The 14,296-nt window shown below is 38.3% G+C and overlaps 2 protein-coding genes across 3 annotated transcripts in view; both read right to left on the bottom strand.

Annotated features, from left to right (window-relative positions):
- LOC103138669 (four and a half LIM domains protein 1-like) overlaps window positions 1-1,942 on the bottom strand; it is a 14,036-nt gene extending 12,094 nt beyond the window's left edge. The window contains exon 1 of one of the 2 annotated variants that reach the window (XM_007552975.2): window positions 1,828-1,942. The gene's annotated coding sequence lies outside the window, so the exon portion shown is untranslated. The remainder of the gene's footprint in view (window positions 1-1,827) is intronic. The other variant, XM_007552966.2, reaches the window with a different exon arrangement.
- Window positions 1,943-2,107: 165 nt separating this feature from the next.
- Window positions 2,108-14,145, bottom strand: LOC103138678 (sodium/hydrogen exchanger 6-like). The gene is made up of 16 exons (XM_007552988.2): window positions 13,735-14,145; window positions 12,464-12,663; window positions 12,057-12,134; window positions 11,602-11,678; window positions 11,358-11,470; window positions 11,044-11,149; window positions 10,026-10,167; window positions 9,269-9,374; window positions 8,528-8,616; window positions 7,584-7,697; window positions 7,143-7,254; window positions 6,684-6,837; window positions 6,566-6,596; window positions 5,897-5,985; window positions 5,339-5,444; window positions 2,108-4,978 (listed from the first exon to the last, which is right to left on the bottom strand). The coding sequence occupies exons 1-16, from the start codon at window positions 14,012-14,014 to the stop codon at window positions 4,670-4,672; spliced, it is 2,106 nt and encodes a 701-aa protein (XP_007553050.1). The 5' UTR covers window positions 14,015-14,145; the 3' UTR covers window positions 2,108-4,669.
- Between the last annotated feature and the right edge of the window lie 151 nt (window positions 14,146-14,296).

Raw genomic sequence — 14,296 nt, forward strand, 5'->3', positions numbered from 1 at the left:
TTAAACTGATGGCAGTTACTGCTGGGATAGCTCCAGTTGCTTTTTGTATTATTTTCCAATGTTGATTCCATGAAACCATCATTAAATGCTGCATTTATGTTCCAAGCTATGATAAAATGTAAGTATTGCATGCTTTTTAGAAACGTGATTGAAATTCTGAAAAGTATTTTTTCTCTTTGTGTCTGAATGTAGTGTTTTCACTCAAAACAATCCTCTTTGCTATTTTTTGGTTGCTTTTGTTAATTAGTCATGTGTCGTCAAAGATAAGAAACTGATTTTTTCCAACATCACTTTGAAAATATTTTGGTTTATTCTGTATTAGCTAGCAGTCTCCATCATGGTGGAGCCGTTGGTACCTCTGGTGACTTGCAGCAGGAAGGTTCCAGATTGAATTCCCAGTCTGGGCTTTTTAGCATGTTTTCCATGTGTATGCATGGTTTATCCCCAAGTACTCTGTCTGCCTCCCACAATCCAAAAACTTTTAAGATTGTTAGGTTAACTGAGCTCTATAAAAAGGAGTGTGTGCATAAATGGTTCTGTGTCTCCGCGTTGTCCTGTGATTAACTGGCAACCTTCAGTCAATCACAGGGCAAGACGCTGCTACACACCCACCCCTCTGTAACCCTGCAAGGACAAGCGAGTATAGACAATGGATGGAGACTTGTGATTGATTGCTCATCCCCCTGCTTCTTTCCCCTGTTGCATAATGCACGGCAAAAAAATATCACCCAAGACATAAAAACAGACTTTAATGGCTGCAAGTCAAGAACAACAAACAGAAGAAACTTTAAAGCTTCAGAAACCCATCAAAGACTCCACTAGAATGTAATTTGGGAATAATATAAAACACACAGCTTAACCATATTTAAATTCTGACCTTTTAAACATGACATAAGACAACTCCATCTATACATAAAGTTTTATGGGGCTACGCATGTCTTTTACAGAACTGGATTAGTTTAATACAGCAGACTCCGGCTTTAATTTATAACACTCTGTGGCCCTTTGGTGTGGGATCGGACTTGGTCGTTACTCTGCAACATCTCACAGCTTCATATGGGTGTTTGCCTCGACAACATTACTTAAAAATCTGACCCTTATTAAAAGTAACTGTAGGTTTATGTCTCTAAAAGGATAACGTTGCATTCCTACTGTAAAGTACAGAGGAAAAACACATGTTGAGTTGAGCAGGAAGAGGCCGCAGTAAGGCCATGTGCATCACTTAAATGCTTATGGATTTAAACACACTCACACACACAGTCAGGGGAATGCAATGAAAAATAGCAGTACAGGAATTTTAATTGACCTCTGTGAAGCATTTTTAGTTTTAGTGGTTCCATCATAGGATGGGGGGAAAAGGAGACTTCGTAACTGGAAACAGATTTCAGGAGCAGCTTTAACAAGTCAGCACACACACACACACACACACACACACACACACACACACAGAGAGAGACAGACACGCGCGCACACACACTTACAGAGACAGACAGCCAACGCCCGAACTTGTTAAAGTCTTTAGTTTCCTCTCCGGATATCAAAATGCTGCTTTAGCAATGCAGCGTGGATGAGGTCATAACTAACTAAATAGGAAGACAGAGTTTGTCTCACATTATCTGTTACTCTCTGTTGGATGCTCGGAAACAAACAAGATACCACTTTACCACTTATTAACCTATTAAACTAAATATCACATTTCCTCAAACATCTTTAGGCTCTTGTAAAAGCACAGCCTGCAGTAACTGGTCTGTTCTGCTAAACCTGTTTTAGTTGGGGATGATGCACAGTTCCAGCAGTTAAAAGTAAGCGGACTCTGCAGAGATCTTACCCGGGTTCAGAGTGACGTCTGCTGCGTTGAACGAGCTGCTGTCCGCTACCCCAACACCGTCCCTCGTTTTAAAGGCAGAGTCGGACCCCGACAGCAAAGCCAGACTCTGACCGAGGCGGACAGCGCCACCTTCAAAATAAAAGACAGCGCGCTCCAATTGCACAGAGGATTTTCAAAATAAAAGCACGTTCCTAAAAACTGGAATTGCACACTGAAGTTTGTAATTTTAACATGACAAAAATACAACTCCAAAGTATGAAGAGTACAGAACAATCTGTGTCAGCTTCAAATATGATTTTATTTGTCTTCACACCTGCAGGATGTTAAGCTGATGATACAATTACTTCAGGATTACAGTTTGCCTCTTAAAAAGTAAATAAAACCTGTGTACTCAAAAATACAGTTTCCACAATCAGCAGAAACATCAAACATTTTCACAAATTCAGTTTTATGTCTTCCAGTTTGTTCGTTTTTTGTTTTTATATTCCCAAGTAGATAAATGTGAGAGAACACAGTTGGTGAAATGCAGAAACGTTCTCCATTAAATTAAAATTACCGCCTAATGAAACCAGAAACACATGCTCAACCTTACAGATGACACACTTTTTATGACATCACAGTCAACTTTCACTTCAATAGAAATAAGAAAAAACTGTTCTTACAGAGTTAGATAGTTCAAAAAAACTTTTGACAGATGTCATAGAAGAATAAACTATTTTAAAGAAAGTGCAGAGCATCATAAGTAAAAGAAAAAAAAACTTCCCTTTTGTTCCTTTTTCATCCATTGTTAGTGAAAGTTTAGTGACTTTTTTCATGTCACTTCATTTGGAAGCTTTCTCAAAAAATACACATATAATATAAGAGCCTTGTTATTGTCTGTAAATGCAAGTATTCAATCTTGCAGATTCACAGACAAAAGATTTAACAGTAAAAGCACAGACAGATGGGAAAACTGTAGTTAAATTATACTGGGAATACTGTAGTATCTGGCATCAATCAGAAGATGTGATATTTATATAGGGTCATCTTACTGCACATGAGCAAAACAAAATATGTACAAAAACAGTTCCTGAATAGGCACTTAAGTTCAAAACAGTTCAGTCAGCCTCTTTTCATCAAAGGTGACAACAAATCACAAAGACCTGGTCAGTATTTCTTTTTTTTTTTTGTTCTTTTTGTGCATTTTTTAAGAAACTTCAACCAGATGGAAGCAGTAAACCCAGAAACAAGCATTAGCCCTAATAATAACTATAAAAAATCTGATCACACATATTAAAACAAACAAACACAAAGGGAAGATCTGGTTGGGAAGTAAAAAGTAAAAGCATATGCTACAGTATGGGAAGGATACAAACTCCTGGAATAAATAAATGTCTCCATCCTCCTTCAAGAAGACTTCACTGCAAAAGGTATCATGTGGGAAAAATTTAGTGCGTTTTTTGTTGTTGTTTTTTTTAATAAAATGAGGCATTCACTACCTGGCAGTAATGATTGAAATCTACACAACAAATAATAAATAGAAAAATTATAATTACAGCTATCAAGAATTTTTCTGTTAAATAAATAAATCAGTAGTTAAAAAGATTCAAGATTCAAACAGGTGGATAGTGCTAAAACCTGTCTCAGTTTTACTTGGTGTTGCTCCTTTGACCTTCACTCAGATGTTCACATAAACTCATCATGAGCATCATTTATTTTGGGCTTTCAGTGATGGAGGTGAATTCAACAAGTTTGAAAAACTAACACTCAGCACCATACTGCCAACCCCTTGCTTGTTAGACGGTACAGTGATTTTAAGCTTAAGCAGATCAATATTTGTCTTGTCTGAAAATAAAACTTTTCTCAGGTAAATGATCCAAAGCACACATCGAAACTGGTTTGGAAAGGGATAAAGTTGACCATCATCAAGCTTCTGAAAAGGTATTCCTCTGCATCTCATGGACTATGCTTCAATGCTGAATACATTCTGAGAAACAAATCAATTTAAATGATTTCTACCACTTCTAATAAAAAGAGGGATTGAATATCCAGTCAGATATGTCAGAAACGGATATCTAAAATTAAATAGCAAGACGTTTTTCTTCATTATTACGCAAAATATTAGTGAGAGTGCATGTCTATATTCAAGCCTCGTGTTGATCCAAGATAATCAACAAAGGGAGCATAAGTTAATTGTTGCATAATCATTCCACCCTGGAAAAAAAGGTTCAAATACATCTTAAGATCAAAATAAAATGACAATAATGCAGATGATGAGTGAATGTAAACTTCTTGGTTGAACTGTACGTACCAAATATTCGTACCACTCTCATTAAACAATATTCCCATTTTTTATCTGCTGAGAATCCCAACCTTCACTTGAGAAAGTTACAACAAACTGACAGAAAAAGTTAACATCGAGTGGAAAAACGATTAGTTTCCCAAATGAGTGGTTGTGAACTTTAAAATAAATAATTGGTTAAATACAGACAAAATCATTAGAGGGAACATAACCCCAGAAAACCCAACATTTACACCAGTTTTAGTGGTTGACCAACACGCAGAGAAAGTCGGAGCTTTAAGAGACCACAGTAGTAAAAATGAATCACCTCAGACGACAGCCACACATTGAAGCCTCCTGTAGAGGGCAGACTGAGGATTTTAGTCTACATGTAGTGCATTAATAATCAAGATCACAAGATTCTACCAACATGTTGAGCTGAATCAAGCACAGCTCATCGGAAATGATGAAATTGATTTCCGACTGCTTTTTAGACAACGCTGGTCCAGTCAACACCGAAATATGTGAACTACATTTTGATTTAGTATTTTTCTTTTGCAACAGAAACATCAAACCCCATCTTACAGTCTGTGCCTGTGAGGTTCGGAGAGTGGGGGCGAGGGCGGAGGCGGGAGGGTGACGGTTGTCGGGGGCTCCACGGGGTCGTCCATCGGCAGAACAAGCCGCGTGCCGCGGATCACCAGGTCACGCTCCGCCGGGTCCAGCTCACCATCCCGGCTATCGTTGAACGGCCCGGCGCCGGAGTGCTTGGGGTTGATGGTGCGGGACCCGGACGCGTCGGTGCTGACGGTGACGTCGGCGTACATGGAGCTGACGTTGGCATCGTTCAGGATGAAGTCGGAGTCATCGTCGTGAAGCGGCCCTTCGTTCTGAAGGCAGGAAAAGTTAAATGTGCCAATTACCATAAACCTTTTTTTCTTGCTGGATATTTTTTTTTTGAGGCTATTAAATTCAAGACTCTGTAAACCTGTAGAACCCTAAGAAATAAATAAAGACAGTAAATGAAAATACATAAATTTAATCATTAAAACCAATGTTACTTTAGCAGGAGAGATGCTTGTTGCTTCTCTGTTGCAAATAAATCATTTACAGATTTTTCTTACAAATGTTTACCATGCTAAGTTCACTTGCTTATCTGACCTCTAATCTTTTAGCACCATCATAAATCTGAGATGTGTTGGGTTTGAATGTGCTGTTAAACTGCGACTAATCAAACTTCATGTGCAAACCTCATAGGCCTGTGGACTGGTGAGGCATCGTGCCAGGGGGCCACAGCAAGCCGGCAGAGTAGCAGTGAGAGGGGGCCCGCTGTGAGTCAGGAGGGGCTTCAGGTAGCTGAAGGAAGAGCTTCGGTCAAGGACTTAATTCATCAAACACGTGAATCTCCAATGGAAACGGCTTTCAGTGTCTTTAGCATTTATAGTTTCACTAATATTTCCCAATACAATGGTTTTAGCAAAGTTATTATACTGAATTAATGTCACTATTACGCTTAACAGGACAAATGTTGATTTTTGAGGAGTAAAATCATTGCCTCTTCAAGTGAATTAAATTTGTTTTCAATGGTTTCAGTGTAAGAAGAAACTTATATTATTGATTAAATAAACTAGGAAACTAAATTTGTAAAATGAAAGACTTTCATACATATAAGAAGAACCATTAATATATCCTTGGGAGAAAAAAAAACTTTGTAAATCTTCAATATTGAAAGCTTGTGAAGAGCACCCCCTAGTGTTGAAGTAGATTTCCGCATGACTTCAGAAAGAGATCGGCAGGTTAAAGGATACTTGTGGTCGAAGTTGTACCAGATCCTGAAGGGCCAGGCGCTCTCATGCTTGGTGCTTCTCCTCTGTGACCCGTCCAACACAGCTGAACTCTGGACAGCACAAAACTGCACTTTAGTTAAAACCCATTTCATACATTCTACAACACCATGTTGTCAAACGTTTTAGCCCAAGTTCCCACTTTAGATGAAGCATATGCTCTGGCTTCCTGCCACAATATTAGAAAAAAAGTAGGTGAAGTTTAAGTCACTTAAAATACATGAACTGCAGAAGGTGGTTCTTCAAGTAAAGTACTGACTTCAGAGGGACTGAATACAAATACATCTGACATTTCTTGAATTATTCATAAGAAAAATCTAAATCATGAATCATTTTATTTCATACTTTTTGAGCTAGTCCAACATAAAATTCTTACAGAATATAGAGACTTTTATGTGCATCATGAGCAAATGTGAGTATGCGCTGTGCTCAACGAGCTTGCTTTGGATCACAATGTCCAGTCGCAGTGGAATAATTTATTTATTGATCACGCGACATTAGTTCTACTGACAAAAACGTTAAAAACTAAATAAATATCAATAATCATGATTTGTGCCTGCAATGATACTGGTTCCTCCGTGGCGCAACCCACAGGTTGAAAACCACTGAATTAGATGTTGCATAATTACTTACAGAGTGCTCTTGATCAGAATCCACTCCCACTCTGAAATGAATCGGAATAGGAACACAGATGTAATAAACGGTGTAGAAACAGGAGCAGAAACAGATGCAAGTAGATATCAAGCCTTACGGTATGCTCATGAAAGACAGCATGGGCGTAGTGCCCCCTCCACAGATCCACACAGTGAAGAAAACAATCAGCAAGGTGGTCGAAAACATCATCTGGCGGGCATAAGTGGCTGTGTCCCGGATAGACAGAGCGAAAGTCATCGCCCCACGCAGACCTGAAGGGGGCAGGAGATGAAACAGCAAGACCGAGAGTCTGTGTTTATGAAACTGGGTTACTCATGCTGTGGGAACACAGTCACACTTTAGGAAGCCTGCATTGAAGACAAGGACAAAAGAAGCCCCTATAAACACTAAATCTATTATCACCTAGGTGTTGATAACATAAGCCTGATGTAAAGTCCTCTATTGTCTAAAACATACTGTTCATCTATAAAAAGATCATCTCTGCACCTTATACGTTTCTCGTTTTTTTGTAGTATTTTAGTTTTGCTCCATTTGAGGGTTGACATTTACCACTCACCTGCAAACATCATAACATGTTGAAAGTTCATTCCAATCTTGTTTCTACGGCCCAGGTTGAGCAGGAAGGACAAGGGGTAGATGTTTGCAGCCCTGCCCAGAAATACGGCCAACTGCACACAACGCGGTCAAGGACACAACTCGGTGGGGAAAAACACAACACAGCAGGTGGAAAACAGCAGAATGGAAAGTATTTATGGGTTGAAGCACATTTTAAAAACCACAAGCTAATCTGACTAATCTGTACTTTGATGTGTGCGTCAATTTCCATTTCAGTTTCCGTTAGCAGGAAATTAAATTATAAACTGAAGTGTTTCAGTGATAGCTTTTGGACATGCAAATATTTGGTGATGGCTGACGCAGTCCAGTCTGTCAATTCAATGCTTCTTGAGAAGGGTTATTGCATGTGTGCTGATCCAATGCAGAGCAGAGTGAAGGATACGAAGGCTCCGATGATGAACATCGGGTTGAAAACGTGCGACTGAAAGGAGAAGAGCGTCAGACCCATGTAGGAAAAGATGAAGTTTTCTGCCAGGAAGTTCAGCAGCTCAAACAACTGAAAAAAAAAAACATGGAAAATTGATTAAAAATTAAGTCTTACATCAGTGTCAATAAGCAAAGCTAAACAAATTATGCTTTAGAAGCACAGATTGCTCACTTTTTTCATGTTTTCTTTCAATCTTTTGGTTCAGAGTGATTTTTATTGTTATTTTAAGAAGTTCATCCTATTCAATTCGATTTCAATTCAAAAATACTTTAGCATGTGCTTGATTTAATTTCCCTTTGGGATCAATAAAGAAATTTAAAAAAAATAGTTTATTTTCCCAGTTGATAAGTTAGTACATCTAATAAACCCTGAAAGTATTTTTACTGTGGACTCAAAACACTGTTTCAGTTTGCACTCACAACCAAGTTGTTGCCATGTTTACTTTTCCGTGATGTACATATAAAGTAAAGCACACTGGCTTCAACAAAACTGTCCAAATATTTGTGTCACTAAAGGTTAGGTGTCACAGTGAACCATCGTGGGTTTTATGTATTTTTAGGACTTGTTCAGCAGAATCAATGAGATAAGGTGAATTTGAAATGATGACTAAAAAAAGTAATCAGTTCTGACAAATGACATCGCCATGCAGACTTCTGAGAATTACCTCCACTAAATAAAATCTACATCCTTGTTTCTGAGTATTTTTTCATGAAGAAACTCGGTTGTACAATTTTTCTCCTCCCATATCTGTTCTGTGGCTGCAGCATTTTTTTTAAGAATTTCTCTTCATACCCACAATGTATGATGCAGCAAGACAAGAAATAGTGATTACAAAATTGGTTGAGAAACAAAACTGCTTCAGAAGAGACAGAAACAGTTTTATGGATACAACTTTTTACCTGTTTAGTGCGGTCTTGAGAATCACGAGAGAGATTGTTGTAGGTGTAATGAGCCTGCGTGATCCCGCAGAACAGCACCGCCACAACACCTTAAAAACAAATACAATTTCATCTTTTAAGAGGAGAAAAACGCAGAGGATTCAGAGCACGTACGCTAAAACACACACACACACACACACACACACACACTGCTAAGGGCAATTTAGAGAGAACAATAAACAGTCATATTTTTGGAGCAGTTAAAACTCCATCCACGTGGTCAATTACATTATCAACAAGCAAATAATGAATAAAAACATTTCAAATATAATACCCTATTAAACATTGCATCCAAGTAGCTCTTTAAAACAGCAATCTTGCACATGCTAATAATATAATATAATGTAATTTCATATATGTGCAGCTCTATAGCAACCGCTAAGATCCCTTAGCAACAACTCGCCCTTGTTGTGAAAATTGTTATCATGGTGGAGTTATTCTCAGCATTAGTGAGGTGTTGAGGCGTCAATGATGGTGAAAGAAGCTATTTAAAAGGGAAAATGCGTTTTCTACAGTGAGATTTCAGCGGTTACCAGGAAAACTCAACACTTTAAGGCAAATCCTTCAAATAAAAGTCAGAAAGGTCTGCAAAAATTATTTAATCGGGGTATTCCATTTAGGACTTTTTACAAGGATTTAACGTCATTCATTTAATTCCTCTGATACTAAAGCGTCACGCATGCTGAATGGTTGTAGACGTACCTGTCATCCCGCAGGCCTCTGCCAACAGAAAGGTGCTCCAGGACATCAGGAAAAATAAACCAGTTTCCAGTAAAGGGAAATCCCTCAGCTTAGTAAACTTTGTCACGTAAGAACAACTTCAAGTTAAGGAACAAAGCAGCAAGTCTTAGACAATGAAAAACAAATACAATATACTTATTACATACAGTTCAATCTGTAATAACATCATTAAAATAATCTTAGCTCATTATAGGGGAAAGTTATAGGGAAGTTTCCTCCAAGGTAGTTGGGGCACACAAAGGCATTATTAATTGAAACATCCTATTTGCACTATCACTGTAGATGATTCTGAGTTAAAAAGTTTCTTTTGTGTGGTGAACAATAAGATACAAACTATGTATGCAATGTTTGAGATGGTGGGACAGAGTAGGCTTTTTTTGAGATAAAGGTATAATAATGGTTGTTATGGAGACGTTGTGATGCCATTTATAACTGCTTTGACGAGAGATAGGAACATGTTTAGCTAAAGTTAAAAAAAAGTCTACAGTTACATTTATTTTATAGGAACTCTAAGGGTTGCTAATAACTGTGAAACCCAGCTTAAAAGTTTAACATTTGTCTTTCAGACTGAGATGAGGATGGAGGATCACTTTATTTAAGACTTTTTACATGTTTACCAAGGGGGGGTCAATAGCATGGAGGGCAGTGTATGTATCACAATAAGAAAGATCTCTCTATATATAATTATATTAATCTGTATAATTATAGAAAAGGATATAAGAGCAGTCATGACTCCAGTAGCCACACCAAGAGAAAAAGATCCACTGAAGACACCCAGGAAGATGCCGAAGGATTTCAGCACAGCCATGGCTTCAAAGCTGTGGCTGTTGTCCCCAACAGGCTGGTACGCCACAATGGAGCTAAAGGACAGTAGGAGTACACAGAAGCACTTACAAGGAAACTAGAGGTCGAGTCCTTCTCAGAACACAGGAAGAGATCGTGGTCAAACACATGCTTGTATTTCCTTTGAATCAGAAAGTCTGTCAGGCATTAAGACATACCTGCAGCAACTAAAACAGAGCTGGGTTTTATAAAGAAAAACCATATGTGAGGTTAGCATGCTGTAGAGTAATTAGAAACACCAGCTCTGCTTGATTACCATTCAATAATAGATTGCTCACATTTACATGTTAGTAAAATTATAACAAAGTCTGATTTTCTGATTACAAGCATGGTAATATGAAGCAAACTCAGAAAAAACACAACGAAAAGGAGAAGAAGGGGCTGCAGCTGCAAAATTATACTGAGAAAGGGGAGTAATTATCCTAAAGGTTATTTAAATCTACATTTTAATTTTAATAACTGCAAAACATCAACCAAAAAAAAAAAAAAATTCTAATGTTTTACCACAAGCAAAATGCACGCTTTCCACCCAACCTAAACCCACCCACCGAGGAGTAAATGTCTGGTTTTCTCCCAGCCATTCTTCAATCTCCTCAGGCATAACTGAGCTGTCCTCTCCAGCGGAGTGAACAGCTCCCTGCCTGCTCTGCTTTTCAAAGCGCAGGAGAACGCTACAGTCATACGTACGGACAGGCGGTCAGTGACACAGATGGGTGGAGAAAGGCAAGCAGTAGAATGACAGGGATGTTGATGTTAGTGTGGTTCATTTCCACATGGAGAGTCACAGTTAGCTTGTAACAGTACTGCATGGGCATGGAGAACAATCCTTTTCTAATGCCATTTTCACACAGATTATCAGGGCTGCAGCGTCCTGCAGAGCGTGTAGTACTCACGACGAGAGGACGATGGCCACAGCATCGTTGAGAACGCTCTCCCCAAACAGCAGAGCGTACAGATCCACGTCTACCTTCAGTTCGTTAAAGATTGCCAGAACGGTCACTGAGGCAAACAGAAACAAACAGTGCAACTTTACAACAGGAGAAATACACTGAAGGTCTTCAGATACCGTCTCCAGTGAAGCTAATGCTGACATGTTAGCTATGCATGCAAGAATTGGAACCATGCTGAATGCATTTTTAATCACGGGAATCAAATTCCTGCTTTAATTTAACACTGCATATCAGTAACTGAGGATTGTACTTCCTACCTGGGTCTGTTGCCGAGACGATGGCCCCAAAAAAGAGGCAGTCAGTAAAGAAAAAATCCCCCCCAAGCTGACCCACCACTTTCATGAAGGACACAAACCCATACATGATGAGCCTACAGAAGTACAAAACATTATAAACACATTATAAATAATGGAAGTATCGACAAATTAACTTTAACTTATTTAACTCAGTGAAACAAGTTATTTAGTTTACTGTTATATCAAAGAGGATCAGACGACTTACCCAATAACAAAGCAGGATATGACAGTTCCCATGAAAGCATAGGCCAGGATGGAGCCAATGTTTCTGAAAAAATGCCTCTGAGGGGAAAGAAGACAAATATTAATTTATCAGACAGAGGCCATAGAAAAATACAATAGAAGTCAAACACCAGTCAACAAAAGTAACTTATAGTTATGCCAGTTTTGGTCCTCCATAGAAATGAGTCAGATTTCCAGCAAGCTATCCAAGAAGTTTTTTGATACCCAAACTACTTGGCCGAAGTCTTTAAAAAGCAATTCTATCAAACACCAATATTTAAATGTCTTCATTTGAACAAAGAAAAAAAATCTTTCATTATTCCCGCAATTAACCATAACTGATCTAAAACAGAAAAGGTTTAGTTGTATTTAACATAAGGCAGTAAGAGAAACAAAACAAAAAAATTGTCAGTTGATACAGACAAATTGCCAAATTACCCTTTTCAGACTGTAACCTGCATGGAAGATTATGGGAGGCAGTAAAATGTTGAAAAACACCTCTGGGTCAAAGGTCACCTAAAAAGGAAAAGAGCAAAAAGTTATAAAGTTTTACACCAATTAGTCAATTCAACTTACTACTTACTTCTCTGCTTGTTTTTGCAATGTGTAGCATTTTATGAGGACTGTCAAGTTAATCGAAATCAAAATGAAATCTAAAAATGTGTGTTTATAACAAATTATATGTTCGTTCACAATAGTTAAAAGTGGGTCCTAAATGGATAAAACCTGGTTAATTGTTATTCTTTATGTTATACTTTCACCAGCTACAGTGTAAAGAGTCACATCACTGCCACAGTCATTCTATGGATGAGAAGCTAAAATGTGGAGGAAACACTGCTTCTTGCCTTTCGCAGCATCTCATCGTCCTGCACTTGGTGGTCTTTTCCCCGGCTCACTTCCCCCTTAAGCGTGTATTCATAGAACCTTCCGCTGATGTTGACCAGCAAAGTGGCGGGGCTGGCGTTGACAGCACATTCGAGGACCATGTCGTTCATGCTTTGGGGCACATGAATGCCAAAGCGCAGGATCACACCCACCAAGAGACCTTGAAATGAAATGAAATGAAATTTTATTCGAACATGATACAAATATAAAATAAAATAGTGCACAGTAACAAGAAGTGCATAAGAAAGAAGAGAAAATACAGATTTTTTTGTTTCAGTTAACATATCATGCTCAAAAATGGGGTAGGAAGAAGTGAGAACTTATAAACTCCTACCTTTGAGTAAATATGAAGAGGGGATTAAGATATAAGGATAGATTTACTCAGAGGAAGCATTAAGCTTTTTTTAATCTCAAAATGACTTAACTGCCCCTAAAAAGCAAAAAAGAAGCTAGATTAATTTTTAAGCAGAAAATTGCATCAGAATTCTGTTTGGTAGTGATGGAAAAAATTAGGACAATGAACTAATTAAATAATTATCATTATTAATGCATTTGGTTTATGCCAAACAAATAATCTGTTGCAGTGTCTGATTAGCTAAAAGAATTATATTATTCTAATAATATAATAATTATTATAATATTAGACATTTTAAGGGGAAATAAATGTGTGAGCATCCAATTTATTTCTCAAACTGGCATTTTTTAAAGTTTTAAATATATTTTTAAATGGTAACTTCCTCACTGTTTCTGGTTTACTTAAAATGCCAAAATATTTATATGTCCAAACCAAATCATTGGGTGTCCTATTTTTCATACGACTGTATTTCAACTTTACTCTAAAAGAAAAACTTGGTCTCTTTTACCAACTGCCCTCATATGGTGGGTTAATAATTACATTTAATTGGAACCAGCACAGCAACCATAAAGCGAGTGACCTGCATTTATGTTTATAACCTGGAAAGTGGATTATTTAGTTTCCCAGAATTCAACAGAAAGACAGTCCAGTTAAATGTTTTCATGTACGTAAACATAGGGCAAATAACACCAAGCACTAGTTATAAGTAGGCTCGAGCTGTCCATGTTCCCTGACACGTGAAGAGAAAGCGTTTAATTGGCTTAGAGGTCAAGTTTAAGCAGCTGACTGCTTCCGTCACAGGCATGAGGTGTCTTTTATTTTGACTCGATTCATTAGCTGATTGACACGACTGGTTGCTAACGTTAATGTTCTTACCGTAAATCATAGCAAGCCCCGTTTCGTGCAGGAACCTGAAGCGGCGGTGCTTGAAGAGCCATATGGTGAGGATGGTGAGCGTTAGTAGCATTATGAATATGAGCAGATAGGCACTATCTTGTCGGTGGCTCTCCTCGGCCATCCTCTCGGTAACGACATTATCCAGAGCGGCGTTCTCGTCGCCTTGGCCGCCGACGAGTAGGACCGGTAGCAGGAAAGGCAGCAAAAGGGACGCTTTGGGCGGTTTGGCACCCATGAAGCGCCTCGGTGTGAATCCCATTTTGGCCTTGTGTTAGGGAAATTACATTTGTCGTTTAAATTAGAGCCGCTTTAGCAGAAGAAATAGCCCCTCTTGGTGGAACGCAACTGACAGCTCCTTCCGCAGCCTTTACCAAAACACTGATACTTCCGGTTTTTCAAAATAAAAGTCCCATCATAACTGGTTTAGCTTGTGAAACCAACAGCGACCCATCATGGTTCTCCTGAACGAAACAGTACATATTTTCTCCTAACATTTTTAGTTAGTTATTTATGTAGTTATTTATGCTGGAGATATTAAAAC

The sequence above is a fragment of the Poecilia formosa genome, unplaced genomic scaffold, assembly GCF_000485575.1.
Source record: "Poecilia formosa unplaced genomic scaffold, Poecilia_formosa-5.1.2 Scaffold3, whole genome shotgun sequence".
NCBI classification, from domain to species: Eukaryota; Metazoa; Chordata; class Actinopteri; order Cyprinodontiformes; family Poeciliidae; genus Poecilia; species Poecilia formosa.

Coding starts and splice junctions, on each gene's coding strand:
- LOC103138678 (XM_007552988.2), bottom strand. CDS start 14,014: ATGGGATTCACACCGAGGCGCTTCATGGGTGCCAAACCGCCCAAAGCG. Junction 11,471..11,601: donor ATATCCTGCTTTGTTATTGG/GTAAGTCGTCTG, acceptor GTACTTCTGTAG/GCTCATCATGTATGGGTTTG. Junction 6,597..6,683: donor CTGTCTTTCATGAGCATACC/GTAAGGCTTGAT, acceptor GATTCATTTCAG/AGTGGGAGTGGATTCTGATC.